Source organism: Canis lupus, chromosome 1 (genome assembly GCF_003254725.2).
Source record: "Canis lupus dingo isolate Sandy chromosome 1, ASM325472v2, whole genome shotgun sequence".
Lineage (NCBI taxonomy): Eukaryota > Metazoa > Chordata > Mammalia > Carnivora > Canidae > Canis > Canis lupus.
In genome coordinates this window covers 41,232,436-41,254,215 of record NC_064243.1, presented here as the reverse complement: position 1 = coordinate 41,254,215, position 21,780 = coordinate 41,232,436, and the positions used below count along the sequence as shown (strand labels likewise).

General features: G+C 38.9%; 1 protein-coding gene across 4 annotated transcripts in view; it reads right to left on the bottom strand.

The window, feature by feature from the left end:
• The window catches only part of PLEKHG1 (pleckstrin homology and RhoGEF domain containing G1), a 224,422-nt gene that overhangs the window by 42,500 nt on the left and 160,142 nt on the right, over positions 1-21,780 (bottom strand). For all 4 annotated transcript variants that reach the window (XM_025422548.3, XM_035706881.2, XM_025422547.3 and 1 more), the window contains 2 exons: positions 17,542-17,642; positions 3,088-3,157 (listed from right to left, as the gene is read on the bottom strand). In XM_025422548.3, the coding sequence (XP_025278333.3) occupies positions 3,088-3,157; positions 17,542-17,642 (171 nt within the window). The remainder of the gene's footprint in view (positions 1-3,087; positions 3,158-17,541; positions 17,643-21,780) is intronic.

Genomic DNA, 21,780 nt, shown 5'->3' with positions numbered 1-21,780 from the left:
TCAGGATTCTCTCCTTCTCCAAGGCCCTGACCCCCGCCTTGCACTATCTCATACTCACTCTCTAAATAAAGAAATAAAATCTTTAAAAAAAGGGGCTTCAATGAAATATATATAAATTACATCATATACTTGACCTACAATATACCTATTCCTAATAAAGCCTCAAGACTTCTGCACAATTGAGTTGCTGTACATTTTGTGACATTATGGCCCTATTCCAACATTAAATTAGATTTAGATTTAAATCGGCTGTCTGTTCTCAATATAGAATCAAATACATCTGTTTGACCTTAGATTTATAAGTTCTGTGGACAATCCAAATAATGGTTTTATGCAAAAAAAAAAAATCAATAGCTCCTAGTTCATTAATCCTTAAATGCCTTTTACTCAATATATATGCTACCCCAAAACCTTTGTAGAAGTTAATTAGGGAAAAAGAAGACAATGATAAAGAAATTATACAAAAATAGATATTTCCTTCTGATTCAAGTCTGTTAAATTATAATTAGAGATGTAACAGTGAGACATTTAATTATGAAAGAACCCCCCCCCCCCAAAAAAAAAAAAGAGATGGTTAGGGCTGGCCAATTGGGCACATGGGGCACTCAGCTATTTATTGGTTGAATAACCAGAGTAAAGAAATTCATAGGATTTTAGGGTTTCTTCTGCCATGAGGTCCCTTTCTCTCTCTCATCCACACACACACACACATATATATACATACACACACTTTGATTCCTGAGTTTTCCCTGGACACGTGAGAAAGGCTTAATATGTAAGTAGCATATGGGTGAGGTATAATGGACTTGAATTCATTCCAATGATATGAGTATTCAATGTCAGCACTTTTACGAGAATAATTTCAGTAAGTGGGTAGAGTGTGTGCGCACGCACGCACGTGTGCCTAGGGACCAAAGGGGGAAGGCCACCAATGGGAGGGTTGAGGAGGAGGTTCAGGGGAGGTTGGGTCTCTGAAGATAGACTTTTCTCTCCCTCCTAAATGCTGCCTAGGGTTGGCCCAGCTGGTAGTCCAGATAAAAGACAGAAATGAGGATGGAGGTGAAGGCAGGAAAGCAAAGAAACCTGCGCCAGGTATTCCTAGAGCCCTCCGAGCAGACAAATGGGAGCTGAATCAGCTGGGAGACAGCTTGGCCTGGCCACCAGGGAACTTTTATTTCTGTTCCCTCAAGGGAATGGCCCCTGCAACCCCTTGTTCTTTTATAAGCAGCAGGTAAGAGGTCCTGTATTCTCCTTTTGTCAGGAAGGATTTCTGTAACGTCCACATACCACAAAGCAAGGTCAAAGATGAACCTCTGTGTCAGCCCCAGTGATTCAGATAAAAGCAAAAGTCAACCGCCAGCTTTACCTCTTTCATTAATGGCCCCTCAATTAAAGCAATTTTCCATTCCTTCCCAGAGTGGAGCAGCTGGTTGTGTTGCAGAAAACGTAACATCTTCTAAATTTCAGGGTGCTGAGTGAAAAGCAGCTTGTGCCAGAACCAGACACTCTCACAGTTCCCTGCTTCCATGTGAAAGTGTGGAGTGCTGAAGTCAGTCTTCTAATTAAACTTGGCAATATTACAATGAAAAATAAGATCTGGGAGTTGGCAACGTGGCACATAAACAAACTTTTATGTGAATAATTAAGCCGGAGCTAAGCGTATGCTGGACCGTCTTTAATCAACTTGTGATTACAGTTACCAGTAAGAGCCCGAGTGTTTCCGATCTCTCCGATGTTGTTTAAAGGCTGTGGCTATTCTTACAGACCTCCTTTGATATGCTCGGCACATCTTTTTACCCGTTCTTCCTTCTTCCACTTTCCTCCTTTCTCAAATTCCTAACCCTTTACGAGAATTCATTAGGACACAGGCAACGTATGACAAGAATTACGTGTGTAAGCAAGTGTGTACATTTTACATGTTAACACGCCGACATCCACACACCTGCCCACAGTCAGGGGTGTTTGATATGCAAGCCCATCAACTGCCTTTAAGGGATCATGCTCCAAAGAAACCCAGAGTGTTATGTTTGGAATCAAAACCACAGGATGGATCTGTGGCGATAAGAAATGACCCTGTGAAACAAGTCCTGAGCCAGGTCAGGTCTCGGAGGTCACAGGGCACACTGGAGCTCTAAATGAGGTGCTAATTCCTGGTTGCTCCCCGGGCACCATCATGAACCTTGCTTAAACCCCTTACACTTGAAACCCCAACTGCAGAAATCACAGGACGTTTTGCTGCAAAGTAATTTCCACTTGACCTTTTCCAAACAAAAGCTGTGCCATGTTTAAGAGAAACTATATAGAGTCCTGTGGGCAAACAATGTAAAGGATTGTCTCATATGTTTCAGGGTCCTGGTGCAGAGTCTGAGCTGACCATTTAATAAGCTTGAAAGGTCAGATCCTTTTCTTCTATTTTTCAAAACCATGGATGCAGCTTAAGAAAAATGTGGGGAAACGAGAATGCATTTTTAAGATACGAGATTAATTCTGCTTCTCTTTAGCAGCCCCCCATGATAATTATACAGCCTAGGCTAATGCCACACATATTTTTATAAAATACTAGATTCTAACAGATCTTTATAACAGGCCTTGAAATATTCTGTTTAAGTTTAACACACACACACACACACACAGGCAGAGACATAGGCAGAGGGAGAAGCAGGCTCCATGCAGGGAGCCCAATGAGGTACTCAATCCCAGGATCCTGGGATCACAACCTGAGCCAAAGGCAGATGCTCAACCACTGAGCAACCCCAGCATCTCTGTATTTAAATTTTCAAACATTATTCTATTCTGGGTCCCCACTAACCTTAATTTTTTTTTCTTAGGAAAGATGCCTAAACATCATCCAGTAACTATACAAGTTCTAGGTCAACTGCTAAGTTAGCATTTCCTAACTTAGTAGGGACACGTAACACTATTTTTTTTCCTTGCTAGTGGAAAAAAAAAAAAAAAGGAAAAACAAAGAGAGAAACTTGTGGCTAACTTCATCTAGTATGGAACCAACCAGTCATTTTAACATTAAAATGAAAACAATTTGCAATCTGTGTCTGTCTTGGTCGGCCCAGAGGAATGAACTCTGCTTACCTTGGATACAAAACATTCTGCAATGGCCACAGGATCATTTTCACAGTTTTCCAAATCTTGTAGAAGTTCACTAATAAAAAAAAAATAGTCAGAAAGTACTAGATTAATACGATGATTGAGAACATTTTATTTTTTTTTTTAATTTTTTTATTTATTTATGATAGTTACAGAGAGAAAGAGAGGCAGAGACACAGGCAGAGGGAGAAGCAGGCTCCATGCACCGGGAGCCTGATGTGGGATTCGATCCTGGGTCTCCAGGATCGCGCCCTGGGCCAAAGGCAGGCGCCAAACCGCTGCGCCACTCAGGGATCCCTGATTGAGAACATTTTAGATAACAAAGAGGTCTATACATTTATATGATGTTTACAAGGAATCTTTTTTTTTTTTTTTTAAAGCAAATGTTTAATAGTGGTCAAAGCCAAAGTACACACTCTGGAGGTGGGAGAGCAAGCAGGCCCAGAGGTGGCAACAGTTACAAGGAATCATATTTAGTTGAATAACTGAGGACCTATTGTCATGATATCCAAGGCTTAGATTAGGGACTTGCTTGAGGTCTTGGTGCCCCAGGGATTTATTTATTTATATTTTTTTAAAAGATTTTATTTATTTATTCATGAGAGAGAGAGAGAGAGAGAGAGAGAGAGAGAGAGAGAGAGGGCAGCGACACAGGCAGAGGGAGAAGCAGGCTCCATGCAGGAAGCCTGATGTGGGACTCAATCCCAGGTCTCCAGGATCACGCCCTGGGCTGAAGGCCAAACCGCTGAGCCACCCGGGCTGCCCTGCCCCAGGGATTTAAACACAGGTCCAACCTATAACTCTCCCACCTAGATATAAGCCCTGCCTGACATTTAGGTCTTCCAGACAGTTGGCATTGTCTGTACTTATGTTCACACACACTTACTTACTCATTCATCAAACAGCTGTCTAGGTACCAAATGCAGGCAAGGCATAAGTACAAACACATCACTGAGCCAAATGAGGTATGATCCCTCAGTGCTCGGAGCTCAGAATCCATTGGAAGACTCCAACATTCCATGGAAGTTCACACTAACAAATTTAAAATTATAAACAGAGAGGGGAGCCTGTCTGGCTCAGATGGTAAGAGCATGAGACTCTTGATCTCGGAGTCATGAGTTCAAGCCTCATGTGGGACACAGAGCTCACTTAAAAAAAATTAAAATTATAAACAGAGATAGTGCTTAAAGGAAAGGAAAGTGCTCTATTTCCTCAGATGACAATCTATCTTATTTTTTAATGGCAGTAGTATTATTTTAAGTAAATGTATACTATTTCATTGTGTGGATATAGTATAATTAATGTGCCCAACCAACTTAGTTAAAATCCGATAAATAGAATTCCTGGGTCAAAGGGCATCATGCAGTTAATTCAGTTCCAATTGCACTATATATAGATTGTATTTTATATATATATATATATATATATATATATATATATATATATATAATGTTGTGTTTAATTAGAGGTATATTACAGATTTAATAAAAAGTTAAATAGGGGCGCTTGGCTGGCTCAGTTGGTAGAGGATGTGACTCTTGATCTTAGGATTGTGAGTGTGGGCCCCACATTGGGCATGGAGCCTACTTTAAAAAAATAAAAAACAAGTTAAATACTTCTACAGGAATTACAATAAAAACAATCTCTTCTTTTCTGTTTCCTGTTCTCTACTGCTACTCTCCAGAAGCATTCCCAACTTCTTGCTATTTCTGCTGTATGCTTCTATGGTTCTAAACATGCTGATATAGCATTTTCAGTGTTTTTCAATTTGAGATATTATTTACTTCTTAATTGCCCAAACTTCCCCTTGTCTGATCTCAATGATTTCTGTTATGAAATTTGATTAGATTAAAAGTCAGAGCTTACATTTTGAAGACTGTATAAATATTATTCTCAGCTGAGCCTGGGAGTGTACCATAATTACATTTCCTTTCTTGTACAACCATGTTTTCCCTGGAGTTAAAATTGTCTCTCTCTCTCTCTCTCGCTTAGTTTTCAAAGTACACATCACTAATTTATCCTCAAACTTTGTTCCGGAAGCATAACTCTTGCCTCCCTGTGTTTAAACATCAGATCACCTATTGGTTGTATTCTTTCTTAGCGATCTCGCTGCTAGGGCCCTTGGTCCTTCTGCTCTCATCTGAACAGGTTAACCTGCTCTCCACGCCTGCCAGATTCTCCCAACACCATCCTGATGATGTGCATCACCTGGCTCCTGTGTTAGATGCGCTGTTTCTTAGCTACCATTTTAGATGCATCCTTCTTTGGAAGAACACAAAATCCAAGGGCTGTCTGAGTAAAGGTAATAGGCAATAAACTTTCTGAGACTCTTCCTATTTTAGAATGTTCTCCTTTCACCCTTGGTTGATCATGTCATTGGATACAGAATTCTTGGTTGGAAATAATATTCTCTGAGTATCCGGGAAATTATCTGTTGCCTTATGAATTCCAATGCTGCTGTGAGGTCCAATAACATTCTGATCCATGATCCATGTTTCATGTGACCTGATTTTTTATTCTGGAAGCTCTTAAGAGCTTTCTCTTTGTTAACATAATTCTGAAATTCTGTGATGGCTGATTTTGGGGTGAGTCTTTTCATGCACAGAGCCAACTTGACTATTCAGGAAATGTTCTTGAGCTTCACTTCTGCTGGATTCCTGAGACCCCTTCAGAAGGTCTGTGAGGTCACTGTTTTTGTAAAAATTCTGAGGCAACATTGGCATTTTTACTTTCATTCTTTCATGACAGTACAGTGGACTTGTCCAGAGGTGACCTGGTTTGTGATGATGGAACAGAGGGAAAGTAGAAGAACACTTAAGAATCCAGCAGTTTTCTAGTAAGTCATACAATAAAGAACTTTGTAAAAATGTAAACCAATTCCGATATAGGTTAAAATATAACATATATTTTGAAATTTTAACAATTTTTGTTTCCATTTCTATCACGGTAAACAAAATATCATACACAATAAACAAAACGTTTTCTGGGTTCTTAGTAATTTTGAAGCATATAGAGATCCTGGGACCAAAAAGCTAAGGAACCCCTATGACTAAATTAGGTCTTTGATATTTCCTCCTCCTTTTCCCCACCAACCTGGTCATTTTCTCTTCTCTCTTTGAAGCTCCTATTATTCACATTTTAGATCTCCTGGTGTGATACTCTAATCTTTCTTATTTTTCCTCTCCTATTTTCTATCTTCTTGTTTATTGTTTGTTTTCTGGGAGACTTCAATTTTATTTTCTGTACGCTCTATTGAATGTTTTCCTTTCTACTGCCTGATTTTTAATTTCAAAGTTTTTTTGAAAATATGTTCTTTAGATGGTTATGTTTCTGTTCTTATGAGTGCAAAATTTCTTCTTTCCAAGAATGATGATACTACTATTAGTTATTTTGGGCTTTTCTTTCCTGCTTTTTGCTCTCTGCTGAGCTCTCTTTACTCTGATCCTTTTTTGGCTTCTGACATTTATGTTAGAGGCTCTCACCAAATATCTAAGATCTTCAATTGTCCTTTCCTGTTTGAAAGTGAGACATGACAATGCAACTGTAAACTATGTGAGAAGTGGAGCTTTCTATGGGGCCCTCTTCACTCAAAGCAGCCTTTCTCAAACTTTGTGCTATCATGACCTGTATACACTCTAAAAAATTCTTTATCTGGATTATATCTATTGATATTTATTAGAAATTAACATTAAATATTTTAAAAATTGATCAAGTCATTTAATAAACCCAATACATGTAAATATAAATAATTTTTGTGAAAAATAGATTTTATAAAATAAAATTTAGTGAGTAGTAGTGTTGTTTTACATTTTTGCAAATCTTTAATGTTGACCTTAATGGAACACAGATGGATTCTCATATCTGCTTCTGCATTCAGTCTGTCACAATCTGTTGTTATTTTTAAAAGATTTTATTTATTTATTTGAGAGAGAGAGAGAGAATGAGCAGGGGGAGAGAAGCAGGCCTCCTGAGGAGCAGGGAGCCCCTTGCAGGATTCAATCCCAGGACCCTGAGATCATGACCTGAGCTGAGGTCAGATGCTTAACTGACTGAGCCACCCAGGCGCCCCTGTTATTTTGATTGAAATACTCAGAAATCAATCTAGCCTCACATAGATATGTCACTGGAAAAGAGAAGAGTCTTCGAAAAGCCTATTCAGAAGAGTATGGAAATTCTTCTTTGATATTACATTGAAACTGAGTATATGATAGTTTCTTAGCGATCTACTGGAGCCTGAAACCATACCAGTGCACTATACCCTGCTGCTTGAAAATCCATTGGTCTATCTTGCACATTGAGAGGATCTTTTATCAATGCATGATTTCAGGATAGTCTCAATTCCAAACATTCATTCCTAATATTCCTATGAAAACATTCCCATTGCAAGATTATTTTTACTTTGTAAAATACAGTTCTGATATTTGTATCAATATCTCTTACAAACAAATGGGTATGAATAAATTAACGATTGTTGAAATCTAATCATTGGAACCTAAACACTGGATGAAGAGAAATGGATGAAGAAAAGTAATAGCCAAAGAAGCAACATTTCTGAGCCAGTGATTTCCATTATTGGAGGATGGAGTGCTCAAGGTCTAGGTTTTGTGTCCAGGTCTTTCAATATAAATCCTCTTTCTGATCAGAGAAGAATTTTGAGCAGAATCCAACATGGCTTAACAGAAATACTCCCTGACAATATTTAACTTCCTGTGTTCTATATGTTATGCTTTAACTTCATTTCCAGAGTGGACTGGCTGGTAGGAGGAAGTATCTCAGTGGACCCACCCAGGTTCCAGGTATAGCTCACCTGTAAATGAATGACTGGCATTCATTGTTCAAACCACAGGGTGGGAGGGAGCTCAGACACCTTCCAGTCCAACCCCTAATTTTAAGGTGAGGAAATCATGGCTCATACAAGGGAAGTAGCTTACCTTAGTTTCCACAGCTAATAATTAATTAATGGCCACAGCTGGGGTTAGTAACAGGGCCATTGAATCCCATTCACATACTCTATTATAAACACACGTATTGAAAGATTTATTTCCTGACCCAACTCCAGAAAGCCAAGGGCTGGACTCTGCCTTATGTTGTTTTCGGTGGGAGACCTTGTCTACCTGGGAACCCTAGCTTGAGTCACCTGGCTAGCTTTCCTTCACAATCATTCTATAAAATAGGATAAACACTAAGAATGGGAACAGTGAGGAAGAAGTAATGGGATTTCTTTTGTGCTCTTGTCAGAGGGCCATTGTCCTAATGCATTTAGCCCACCATCTTGTTTGCTCTCCCTTCCATGGTAAGTATTGAAAGCCTCCATGCCAGTCATTGTTATAGGTATGGAGGTATGGGATAAAGAACATAGGTGAAAGCCCTGTCTTATGGTGCTTATGCTCTGATTGGGTGGCAAATGTTAATAATTTAAAAAATAAAAAACATAGTATCAAACAAAAGACAAGTATGGACAAGGATGTGAAAAATTGGAATCTTGGTACACTGTTGGTGGGAATACAAATGGTGCAGCCACTATGCAAAGCAGTTCTTCAAAAAATTAAAAATAGAACTCCATATGAGCCAGCAATAATCCAATTTCTGGGTATTACCCAAAAGAACTGAAATCAGGATCTTGAAGAGATATTAACACACTCACAGTCATTGCAACACTAATCACAATAGCCAAGATGTGGAAACAACTCAACCCAGGAATGGATAAAGAAAATGTGGTATACACATACAGTGAAATATTATTTAGCCCTGAAAAGGGAGGAAATTTGGTAATATGTGACCACATGGGTAAACCTTGAAGACATCATCCTAAGTGAAACAAACAAGTCACAAAGAGACACACAGTATGATTCTACTTACTTGAGGAATCTAAAGTAGTCAAATTCAGTGAATCAGACAGTAGAATGGTAGTTACCAGGGGTTTGATGGGGGAAATGGAGAAGTTGCTAATCAATGGGCAAAAAATTTCAGATAAACAAGATGAGCAAATTCTAGAGATCTGCTGTACAAAATAGTACCTAAGTTAACGCAAATGTATGGTGCACTCAAAATTTTGTTAAGTGGGTAGATTTCATGTTAAGCATTCTTACATAATAAAATCTGAAAGCACCATTTTGCTAAAAACAGAAAAACCTAAATGAAATTACAATAGAAACTCACGTACCATAATACATGATCACTTAATAAGAAACGTTTATGTAAAAATGATAAAGTATTGGTTTTACCTGGGAAAATGAAACAACACAACACAATATGGCACTCTACTACATGATACAAAGCAAAAAAGAGCAATGTAGGGAGAGCAACTAAGGCTGGATGGGGGTGGAAGAGCCCTGGAGCAGTCATGGAGAGCTCTTGAAGGAGGTGAGATTTGAGGGCTGAAAGCGAAAGTCATTTATGAAATCAGTTGTAGTCCAGAATGAGCTTGCTGTGCTGTGTGAGGTTGTAGAAAGGAAGCCATTGTGGCCGGAGTTTGGTGAACAAAAGGAATGTAGGAGATACAGGAAGAAGATTGACTATAAAATAACATGCCCTATACTAGGGGAGCACAGATGCAGCCGGAATGTGGTATATATCAAACACTGAAGACGCACCATAAAGACCAGGACCATCCTTCTAGAGTTACAGCCCAAAGGTGGAGACCAGGTTTCCCATTGCATTAGTGTATCTAATGAACAACCCTACATGTACATTGGCAGGAAGGAGTGATTCATAGAATGTGTTTCGTACTCAGAACTAAAATTAGTGTCATCCTACCTTCAGATTTTGGCTATTTCTCTTTTTCCCGAGTTCCAAATATTTCTCCCATTTTGAGTTAGGACAATAAAAAAGAAGGTAATCTTTCTAACTTGAGTGCAAGTCCCTTGTTTGGGTGTGCAATTAGAGGAAACACTGTTCTCTTTTACAGAACATATTACATGTAAAATGTTCTCTGACCAGCGATGTGAACTTGAAGGCAGGAACTCTATTTTGACCTTGAAGATTCTATTGCCTTACTTGGAATAAGAGTCAGGAATGGGGCCTCTCCCCTTCCGGTCTACAATGGACTCTGAGCACCACTTCCTTTCCCCACCTACATAACTAGGTCAGCTGCCATTTTAACTTATTGCAGCCACACGGGCACATGTTCAAGTGGGAACATAGTGGAGCAAGGTTAACAGCACCAAATGTTCCTATAATTTCACTGTTACATTAATCCTGGCCTTGAAAGTCCACTTGAAAAAAGCGCATGGGTAAAAATATTTCTACCATTGTTCAGAAGTTAAAGAGATTTTGGGGTTGGGAAAATGTACTAAAAGAGAAGATAACTTTCCCCACCTTCCACTGCCTTAATGTTGTATGTATCCCATGATTCACTTTCTAAATTACATTTCAAGGAAGAAAAAAAAAGGACTGCCCAAATAACTTTTTTTTTTTTTTTTTTTAGACTTGGACTAGATTTAGCTGAGTGTTTTATAAGCAGTGACTTGACATATGCAGAATAAAGAGAAAGAGTTAAAGGGAAAGGGAAGATTTTACTCTCATATTCTGAGGAAAGGAACTTAAGATGATTTTAATTTGCTAATTATTTTATTTTATTTTAAAGATTTTATTTATTCATGAGAGAGACAAAAAGAGAGGCAGAGACACAGGCAGAGGGAGAAGTAGACTCTGCACAGGGAGCCCGACGTGGGACTTGATCTGGAGACTCCAGGATCATGCCCTGAGCCAAAGGCAGACGCTCAACTACTGAGCCACCCAGGCGTCCCTGCTAATAATTTTAAAATAGAAATTCAATAGAAAGGAATGGTTTCTCTTTCCTCACTCTTCATTCGTTTTTTTTTTTGTTTGTTTTGTTTTGTTTTTTTGATTTTAAGATTTTGTTTATTCATGAGAGACACAGAGAGAGTGACAGAAACAGGAAGAGGGAGAAGCAGGCTCCCCCCAAGGAGCCTGATGCAGGGTTCGATCCCAGGACCATGACATGAGCCAAAGGCAGACACTCAACCACTGAGCCACCCAGGCATTCCAGCCTCACTCTTCATTCTTAAAGATTCAAATTACAGTATAGGTAACTCTTCTCTATTCCAAGAGAAGGATGAGTGTACAATAGCCAGCATTTTCTTTAATCGGAAGTAAAAAAAAAAAAAAAAAAAAGGAAAGAAAAATGTTTTGGGATTTTAGAAGCCTGTTCAAAGGGGGAAGTGGCTTCTTTTGACTGACCTAGTTTCCTGACCATTTAGGGATTTCTTCCAGACACCAAACCAGAGACTTAAATTTCTAGGCTATTGGGGGGATTATGAGAGAAGAGAGATTTGGCTACAAAAAGGAAAACAAAAATGAAGTATCAGATGCATTCCCAAATGTTTTATGTTGGAATATTCTGTGAAAAAAAAAAAACAATTTAAATCTAGTCAAATACCAAAATTAAAGATAGTACAAGAAAAGAAGTTATGGGTTATGGTCATTTATGAACATGCATGGAAAATTTTGTAAAAAAAATATGAACGAATCAAACTTATCAGGTCACAAACATATAAAACATCATGGCCAGATAGGGTTTATTTCAGTAATGAATGTATGATTCAAAAATAATACCTATTAATTTACTATATTATGAATAGAAAAAGTCATATGCTAATATTTTTGAAGGCAGAGTAAGCATTTTGAAGGCAGATTAAGCATTTTGAAGGTAGATTAAGCAAAATTCAAAGAATCTTTTTAAAGATTTTATTTATTTATTCATGAGAGGCAGAGAGAGAGGCAGAGACATAGGCAGAAGGAGAAGCAGGCTCCCTGCTGAGAGAACCCAATGTGGGACTCAATCCTAGGCAGGACCTAGGATCACAACCTGAGCTGAAGGCAGATGCTCAACCACTGAGCCACCCAGGCTTCCCCCCAAAAATTTAATATTCACTGATGATATCCTAGCAAAATAGGAAAAAATGTTTAGGTAAACCCCAGAACAAACATCATAGTTAATAGTAAGAGAGTTAAAGTATTCCTAATAATGTCAGGAAGACAATAAGGATACCAACATCAAATCAACACTGTATGAGAAGACCTGCCCAAACAATAAGATACAAAAAAACATAATGAGTAGAGGAACTATAAAGGAAAACAAAAATATTTCCTCATCTTCAGACTAGTGTCTACGCAGAAAATCCAAAAGGATTTAGAACTTAGAAAAGTTAGTTGGAAAAGCTTAGAAAGTTAGTTGGATACACTAAATCAGTAACATTCCTAAATAATAATAATAGTTTGAAAATAGAACAAATATTCTAGTCAAAATAACATCAAAAGGAATAATTTTTTAGAAGTTGTCTACATGAATGTGATGGAGAAATTATAAAACCCCATTATAGCACATTTAAAAGAGGCCTGATTGAAGAACAATATGTTTATGGATGGGATGACTCAATATTATAAAGATGTCAATTCTGCCAATATTAATTTATATTAAAATGTAGTTCCAATAAAAAATCCCAACAGAGTTCTTCATAGAACTTGACAAACTAATTTTAAAAAAATCACTTGGGCAGCCCGGGTGGCTCAGTGGTTTGGCGCCTGCCTTCAGCCCAGGGTGTGATCCTGGAGACTTAGGATCGAGTCCCATGTCGGGCTCCCTGCATGGGGCTTGCTTCTCTCTCTGCCTCTCTCTCTCTTTCTTTCTTTCTTTCTCTCTCTCTCTCTCTCTCTCTCTCTCTCTCTGTCTCATGGATAAATAAAATCTTAAAAATAAAATAAAATAAAATAAAAAAATCACTCGACAGTGCAAAGAGTCAAGAAAAGCTAAGCCAATGTTGAAGAGTAATGTGGGCTTAATAATGAAGACCATGTGGTATGGGGGCAGAAATGGACAAATGGAGTAATGAAACAGAATGCACGGCTCAAAAACAGACCCATAAATACATGTAAACTTCACAGGGGAGGAATGTGGAGGTTCAAATGAGCACAGAAAGGATATACTTTTCAATCAGTGGTGATTGGGCTATTGGCTACACGTAGGAGAATAAGAATTTGGATTTCCCACCATACACCATACCTCCATCAACTGTAGTAAGATAAAAGACAAGGCAAAGTTTTAAGACTTTTAGAAAAATAATAGAGCGTATTTATGAGCAGAGTACAAGATAATTTTTTAAGCACAACACAAAATCTACATATTATAAAATGTATATTTATTTGTAATCGAACTTATGAATTATATGACTTCTTTTCAAAAAAACTGTAATTAAAGTTAAAAAACAAGTCTCATAGGAGATGATTTGCAACTCAAATAATCCACAAAGATCCCTAGCCAAAATTCATCAAGAATGCCTATATAGGGGCGCCTGGGTGGCTCAGCGGTTGAGCATCTGCGTTCCGCTCAGGGCATGATCCTGGAGCCCCAGGATTGAGTCCCACATTGGGCTCCTTGCGTGGAGCCTGCTTCTACCTCTGCCTGTATCTCTGCCTCTCTCTCTCTGCCTCTCATGAATAAATAAATAAAATCTTTAAAAAATGCCTATACAGCAATAAGAAAAAGAAACATCTTGATGGAAAAATGGGCAGTGAATAGAAGGCAGAAATTCATATACAAGAAATCTCAGTGGCCAACAACCAAGAAAAGATGCTCCTTCTTAACTGATAAAATGCAAGGTAACATTCTCCAATGGAATACGTCATCATGGTTAAAATAAAAGAGAGGTATAAATCTAAAAAAACAATGTCGAGAGATAAAAAATGTGTGAAAGGTTAGCACAATTTATGCCACATTTGAAATACATGAAAGCATGTTACGTATTTTAAATAAATGCTTACATATACAGTCATAGCAACAAAATCTTACTTGGGAGTGAAACACCAAGTCTTGGATAATAGTTACAGTTCTAGTGGTATACTGAACTGGATTATACTGGTTTTCCTAGGCCAATTCTGCTACCTCTTCCTAATTCCATGTTCAGTGATGTCTTGCCAGTAGCTTGAAATCTGCTGTGATGAAATATTTACACCACAGAAATTAGTAACAATATAAATCCTAGATTCCCCCTCTCTTGTCCTAATGCCGGAGAACTGGTTTACCAGCACATCACTGTGCCACACTCCACAGAGTGGAAATGCAGTTGGGAGGGATATAGAAAGGGCTTCAACATTATTTGTAATGTCTTTATGCTTTAAAGAATTCCTAAAGTAAGTACGACACAAGAAAAGGCTTTGATAGAGTAGGGGTAGGGTTCATAGGTATTCATCATGCTGCTTTTATGTATTTTGGACATATATCCTGAAAACAAAATCTAGTCAGCAGAGTTTTTTTGGTCCAGCATAAAACTATTTTCTTTTCCCCCTCTTTAATTTTTGAGATTTAAATCTTGCTTAGTTGGTCACAATATTATATTATGTTGAAAAACCTGGACCTGAACTAATAGAAACTTTAAAATGATTTCAAGCCCAACCATAGATTTACCAGATAGCCAGACGTTTGAAATCAACTGGTGTAGGGTATATAATAAAAAATTCATAAGAGGCTTTAACATAAAAAGTCACATCAATACTTCTTACTTAACCAAATACAACAGCAAAGACATTTGAGCTCTAACCGTAGACTCCAGACTTACGGGAAAGGAAATAGGGACATGATAGCATAGATGACTCAGCTGCAAGAGTTAAACATGCAGATACACTTGAAAATAATAATGAAATAAAATAATAAGAATACCAATAGAAATGTGCCAAAACCAGGTATTCAAAATAGGCTAGATTTGATGCCTAGTTCTATGTCCTTGAGCAAAGGACTTTTCATACTGTACTACTGATTCATCTACAAGATGTGCATAAGATACACATTCTATCTGCCTCCCAGAGCTGTTAAGAGGATTAAAGGAGATCGTACATGTGCCAGGGATATATAAATGGAATCTACAAAAGGGACAGGCACGAATATGTGCTCATTGTGGCACATCGTATCATTGCATTGATCCCTCACATATCATCAGGGTGCTCATTCACTCTGACTCAGGGTTACATGTCTGACTTCCTTGTTCAGAGGACACTGAAGAGCAAAGAAGAGAGAACCAATGAAGGAAAACAAAGGTCTTCTCAGTTTTCCAACTTTTGCAGAATGAGCTCCACCACCAAGGTCCCTTTTTGTTGACCTTGGGGGCTACTTCATTCTTACCTTTCTTTAAATTGGGAGAAACAAATTTAAACTCCAGGGAGTAGAAAACAAAAAATAAAACAAAACCTTTCTGGACTATGCTACCACAATCTAAACCATGGCCTGGAAAGTAGGGCTCCACTCTGGCAAGAGGAAATGTGGCTAAATGCCTGGGGTTTGGGGTCAGAGAAGCCCAGATGAGGCATATTAAGTGATAATGTGCATAAAGGTCTACGGCCTCTGGCATGAAGTAAGCAGTAGATAAACATTCAGTACCATCAACTTACAGCCAAACCACCAGAAGGCTTAGCAAATATGCTTCAGCCCTCTCCCTATGTTATAGTGCCGCTGATAGGCTCTGGAAAGGGAAGCTACTGCAGGCCTCACAGCATTTTACCATCAGCAACTGCTAAATAGGAGCCTGTTTTAATACCAATGAACACGTAGACTCCCAATTCCCTCTTTTTTTTTTTTTTTTTTAAAGAGAGCGAGCGAGCACGTGCATGCATGAGCAGTGGGGAGGGTGAGAGGAGGCAGAGGGAGAGAAAGAATCTTAAGCAGACTCCACACCTATCTCAGAGCTAGATGTGGGGCTCGATCTCACAACCCTGAGATCATGACCTGAGCTGAAATCAAGAGTAGACACTTAGCCGACTGAGCCACCAAGGAGCCCCAGCCTAATTCAATTTCTTTATGACCTTCCTTTATTTTCTTCTTATTATTATGTTTTATTTTATGTACACAGTATTTCCCAGCCACAGCTGTACATTACAAACATCTGGGGGTCTTTTAAAAACTTTTGATGCCCTGGCTCCATCCCAATCCAATTTGTTACAATTTCTGGGGGTGGGGTCCATCATATATATATATATATATATATGTATGTATGTATATTTTAAAAGCTTCCCAGGTGATTGTAGTAGTATAGTTCAGGTTGAGAACCACAGTCTTGGAACAAGCAGACCAATTTCCAAAGTCTTCTGAGTCAAATCAGGGAGATGTTGCAACACTGATCGGTTTTATATCCTAGGCTTTCAAAATGAAAGGAGGAGTTGATGCAATTCTATATGCAGGTCTCCAAGAGGCTGGGCTTGTGCTAGGGGTTCAAAAGTAGCAAAGGAGATGCGGATCCTGTGCACCAGGTGTCACATATACCAAATTCATTAAGCAAAAATGGATAAGATTTATAATTTGCTTTGTGGTTGAGTCATGCAATGACAGGGCACTGCAGTATTTATAATGGGATTTTACTATAAGAAAATCAATTTTGTCATTGGTGGATATTTTGGTGCTTTTTCTGTGCTGGCAATGAGCTAGGCACTTTTGGTGAATGAACACAATGAAGCTTCACAGTAACCACAGAGACAGATATTCTTATCATTTCCATTCATTCATTCCCCAGAAGCTTGTATGCCTCCTATGGGCCAAGCACTGTTTAGGTACCTGGGCAGTGACAAAACAGACCCCTGTCCTTGGTGAGTGTTCCATGAGTGGGGGTGGGGAGGAAAGAAACAACAGATGTAGACCAAAAGTCAGTCATAGAGGGTGTTAGAATCTGACAAATGCCAGAAGGAAGAACAGAGCAGGTGAGGTGTTGCGTGGGTGTCCGGCAAGCTTCATTGAGAAAGGAAGACATAAACACAGACCTGTAGGGAGGGAGTTAGTTCTTCCACTCCATTTAAAGACTCACCCAAGAATATCTACACAGCTCAGGGGCGTTGCAAACCCAGACACATTGGAAATGAGAGTCTGTGCTCTTAACTTGCCTGCTGCCTGGTAGCAGTTTCACAATATATAATACTAACCAATTTGCTTGTCCCAGCCCCTTTAGCAGATTTCCTAAGCCCTGTGTCTTTTACGTAGAAAGTACTTAATGTATGTTTCAATTAATCATTTAAATTATTAATTAATTTGAATTAGTACATTTTGACTTAAAGTATTTGTGTGTTTACTCTGTCCTGCCCACTCCCCAGGCAGAAGAAAAATTTTAGAAATTCCAGTGGAGCTGGGGATGCCGCAGACTAAGCGCGCATGCATTTTTGGATGTCCTGTTCATGTTGTGTTGCAGAAGGACAATATCACTGCTCTGTCAGGGCAAACAGGTCTCTTCTCTGAGCCAGGAGGATGGATTGTGATGGAATATTAAATAAATGTGAGGCTCTTCTAGAACAAGGATGCTTCTAGGTAAAAAGACTTCGTGGCATGATAGCACACTGAAATGTATGAAGTTGGATCAAGGATTACAGGTAAAGTGTTCTTCGGCTGTATTCATCTGAAAGTCCTAATATTCCCAGGTGAGAACGATCTCTTGAGTGTTCACTTACCTATTGAAATGGTAGATATCCTGAATGTTTCCAAAGAGGGCTGATCTTTCTTCTGTCCCCAGAGGAAGTTTTGTTTGGTCCCTGATGCAGTCAAGGTAATCCTGGGAAATTAATGAGAAGGATGTCTTAAACACTCCTGTCCTTCTCCAAGTCATCTTTAGTTATGCAAGATGAATCTCTCATATCAGTTTCAAGTAATTACTATACTAATGTGCTCATTAATTATACTATGGAATACAGAGTGTCTCTTTTATTAATGATGACAATACTTACCTATTTATAGAACAGGGAGTTTGAGCAAGAAGGATTATGGTATACATTAGGCTACATACCCCCCAAGTGTATTAGAGCTTCCCTATATGGATAATATAATGACCATAGTTTCTCATAATGTCAGAGTTTTGGCATAAAAACATCATCTTCTGCTTCCTTGACTTATTTATATGATAAAAAGTTACTCAAATTAATTTAGTGGAAAGCCAGAAATACAGATCTTAAAATTTTATCATCACAAGAAAAAGAATTTATAACTGTGTGTGGTGATGGCTGTTAACTACACTCATTGTGGTGATCATTTCACAAAATACACACGTACCAAGTCATTATGTTGTACACCTTAAACTAATACAATGTTATATGTGATTTATATCTCAATAAACTGGGGGAAAGAAAGCGTTGTTTAAACATAACCTTGAAATCCGGAAGCTACGTTTTGTTAAAGTAGAGAACCAAATTCTTCCTCAAACATCAATTTATAGAAAAAAAAATCCTCTCTTTTTATTTTAATGAGCACATAACTCATGTATGCTAACTAGTAGGCTATGTTAGGCGATCCATGGAAAACTTTGGAAGATTTTATATATTTTAACATAGCAACAGCTCCCCAAGCAGGGCTAATGCGGGCTCAGAGCCACAGTGGGTTAAGTGTTCATGGCTTAGGAGCTTCGAGCTCCTGAGAGAAAGCTGTTTTCCACCCTGGGTGTGAGAGTTCATAACTGAGTGTTCCCCCCACTTCCCCAGCAATGCTTGAAAAAAGAACTCGGTAGGAGGTAAGAAAACAATAAAGAAAAAAGTGAAAACAGCTGAAATAACGTAAAATAAAAAATAAATACAATCCCCTGCCCTGGGCTGCATAATGTACTATGGCCCTCGACCAAACGTCACATGGCCTTGTGCAGCTTGAGAAGGAACGGGCCTTGTGCAAATCCCAGGCTCCAGCCACATTCCAATGTCCCATTGCAAACACAATAGCATGTAGGAGGTGCAACCAGCCAAAGGAGAAACTGAAATTTAAGAACCATCAGATAATTCTTCTTTCTCCCTTTTACTAAGCCACATTCATTCTCCCATGCTCTTTATGTTCCTCAAAGGAAAAACAGGCAGGGCTTCACCGTTAACGTTCTCAGGAGCACATTGCACAGACTGCATCACATAGCTTACCAACCTAGTTCTTTAACACTACAATCATTGGCATGCAGGAAGCAGTGTTTAGAAACCCTTTCCCTCTTTTATTCATTCATTCATTCATTCATTCATTCATTCATTTTAAAGGATTTTATTTATTTATTTGAGAGAGAATGAGAGAGAACATGAGCTGGTGGGGATGCTGGTAGGGGCAGAGCCAGAGGGAGAAGCAGGCTCTGCACTGAGTGGGGAGCCCATGCGGGCCTCAAACCCAGGACCCTGAGATCATGACCTGAGCTGAAGGCAGACACCTAGCCCACTGAGCCACTCAGGTGCCCCCAAGACAGTGGTGATCTCAACAAGAAATTAAATTCACAAGGTTTAAGTCTAATTGGCACCCCAGGGCCACAATAGCAAGACGTAGCCTCCTTATTGTATAAACAGAACAATTGGGGATCCCTGGGTGGCTCAGCGGTTTAGCGCCTGCCTTTGGCCCGGGGCGCGATCCTGGAGTCCCGGGATCGAGTCCCGTGTCGGGCTCCCTGCATGGTGCCTGCTTCTCCCTCTGCCTCTCTCTCTCTCACTCTCTCTCTATGTCTATCATAAATAAATAAATCTTTAAAAATAAAAAACCAGAACAATTATAAGGAGCTTAAGTATCTGCAGAGGACACAGAGTTAGCACCTAAATAAAAAATGCTAAAGAAAGCTAGAAGTGAAGCGAATATCTTCTGAACAACATGTAAACCTAACCTGTACTTCCTCAAAAACATAAATGTGCTCATCGATAGTTATATAAAATTACACATGGTACAAAAAGATGGGCTAATATTTAACTTGCATTGAAAGCTTACATTGGATAGCTGTTTATACTCTGATCAACACTTTCAAAGGACACATCATATGCAAAGTTAAAGCAGTAAAACAGAAGGTTAGAGACGGGCATGAACTTAAAACAGAAGGATATGGAGAAGCATGAGCCACACCAAATAGCAGGATAAAGGGTAGGACAAGGATGACGTATGCATGCCAAATTCACCTTGCTGGCTGCCATGGGGTTTAAGTGAGAAAATGCACAATCCTCTTTCTTACTTCAAGGGAAGAGCTTGTTCATTTGTGGAAACCTGATACCAAATTCTTCATGTGAGAGAAAGACTGAGTTAAGGGGCTTCAAGAATTTCAGCTGGGGTTAGAGACAAAGAAGCATGGCCCACTTCCAACAAATAATGGCCTCTTTCCAAATGAAAGAGTTTCAAAACCCCCCAGTCCATGGTAGGGAAACAAGATTTTAAAAGCTGCTCGTTTTCTGAAATTGTTGAGAAAATAGATCGTTAGGAGTCCAAATTTTTGTAGGCCACTCTAGAAAACAGATCAAAGTCATATGGCCACAACTTGTTCTCCCTACTGATCATAATTAAGTCTTTTAAATATGATACTTTAACCCTAAACCAGTTACTGGGAACTACTGTAGCATGCACTGCATTAGCAGCTATAATCATCTCCAGCCAAAATAAGAGGTTCGAAGCTCAGTGATAATAACAGTTGGGTCTGTGCTCAAATGACAGAGTAAAGACACCAATGAAATTTATTAGAGCCTGTCACACTGCTTATTAATTTTATTGGCTTGATGTCAGCATCTATGGCTACCCTACAGTTAACAATGAAGGATCAATTTAAAACTTTTGCATTGAAAACAATTATTTTCCAAGAAGATCAAAGAATTCACTCTACTGGGTAAAGGATAAGGCGGGGAGATAAACACAAGAGCTTTCCACCACTGGAAAAAAATACCTATTATGCCATTTTAAATCCTATTTATTTTTGAATCAATTTATGTCCTTAGGATCTCCTTGAGATTCCACAATTTGTGAGTGTCCTCTTCACATTAACGTTTTCATTGCCTGTAATGTTGAAAACATCTAAGTAAAGACTAACTTGGTGCAATTTAAAGTGTGGTAAATGGAAAGGGAAGCCAGTTTGCAAACTGTTTCCAAACTACAACGAGGTAAGTGCAGAAATTGAGAGTAAGCATGTGGAAACTCACAGCATTCTGACAGAATGGGATCAATCCATTGGCTCTAATGGTAAATTGGGGCTTGTCATTTGCATGTCTGATTTCTTCTATTTTCTTTTTCTAGCAATTCACTTTTTAAAAAAATTATTATTTTTTAAAGATTTTATTTATTTATTCATGAGACGGGGGAGGGGGTGCGGCAGAGACAGAAGCAGACTCCATGCAGGGAGCCTGACGTGGGACTAGATCCGGGGTCTTCAGGATCACGCCCTGGGCCAAAGGCAGGCGCTAAACCGCTGAGCCACCCAGGGATCCCGGCAATTCACTTTTTATTGTATTTTACAAAGTGTCAGTGTGTAACTGACAGAAAACACGCACATGTGTCCCTGTCCCTCCCCACATATAGAGAAGCACTGATCTAGGCAGCCCTCCAGCAGAGATGCTATAAAAATGGACAGAATTTGGGGCACCTGGGTGGCTCAGGTCATGATCCTGGGGTCCTGGGGCTGAGTCCCACACTGAGTTTCCCACAGGGAGCCTGCTTCTTTCTCTACCTATATCTCCGCCTCTTTCTGTGTCTCTTATGAATACATAAAAAAATGGACAGAATTCCAATTCAGGTTTAAACTCAAAGTGAACATCCTTACTAGTTCCTCTTATTTCTCCAAGACACCTATAGAATTAATGTCCCCACCCCCATTTTCCTTCTTCCTCTTAAATAACATTTAAAACATTTTAAAATTATAATCTGCTCAACAAAGATAAACCACAAGAGGGAAAGAAATGCTGATTCAGAACTCTGAAGTCTCCCCATACGTCACA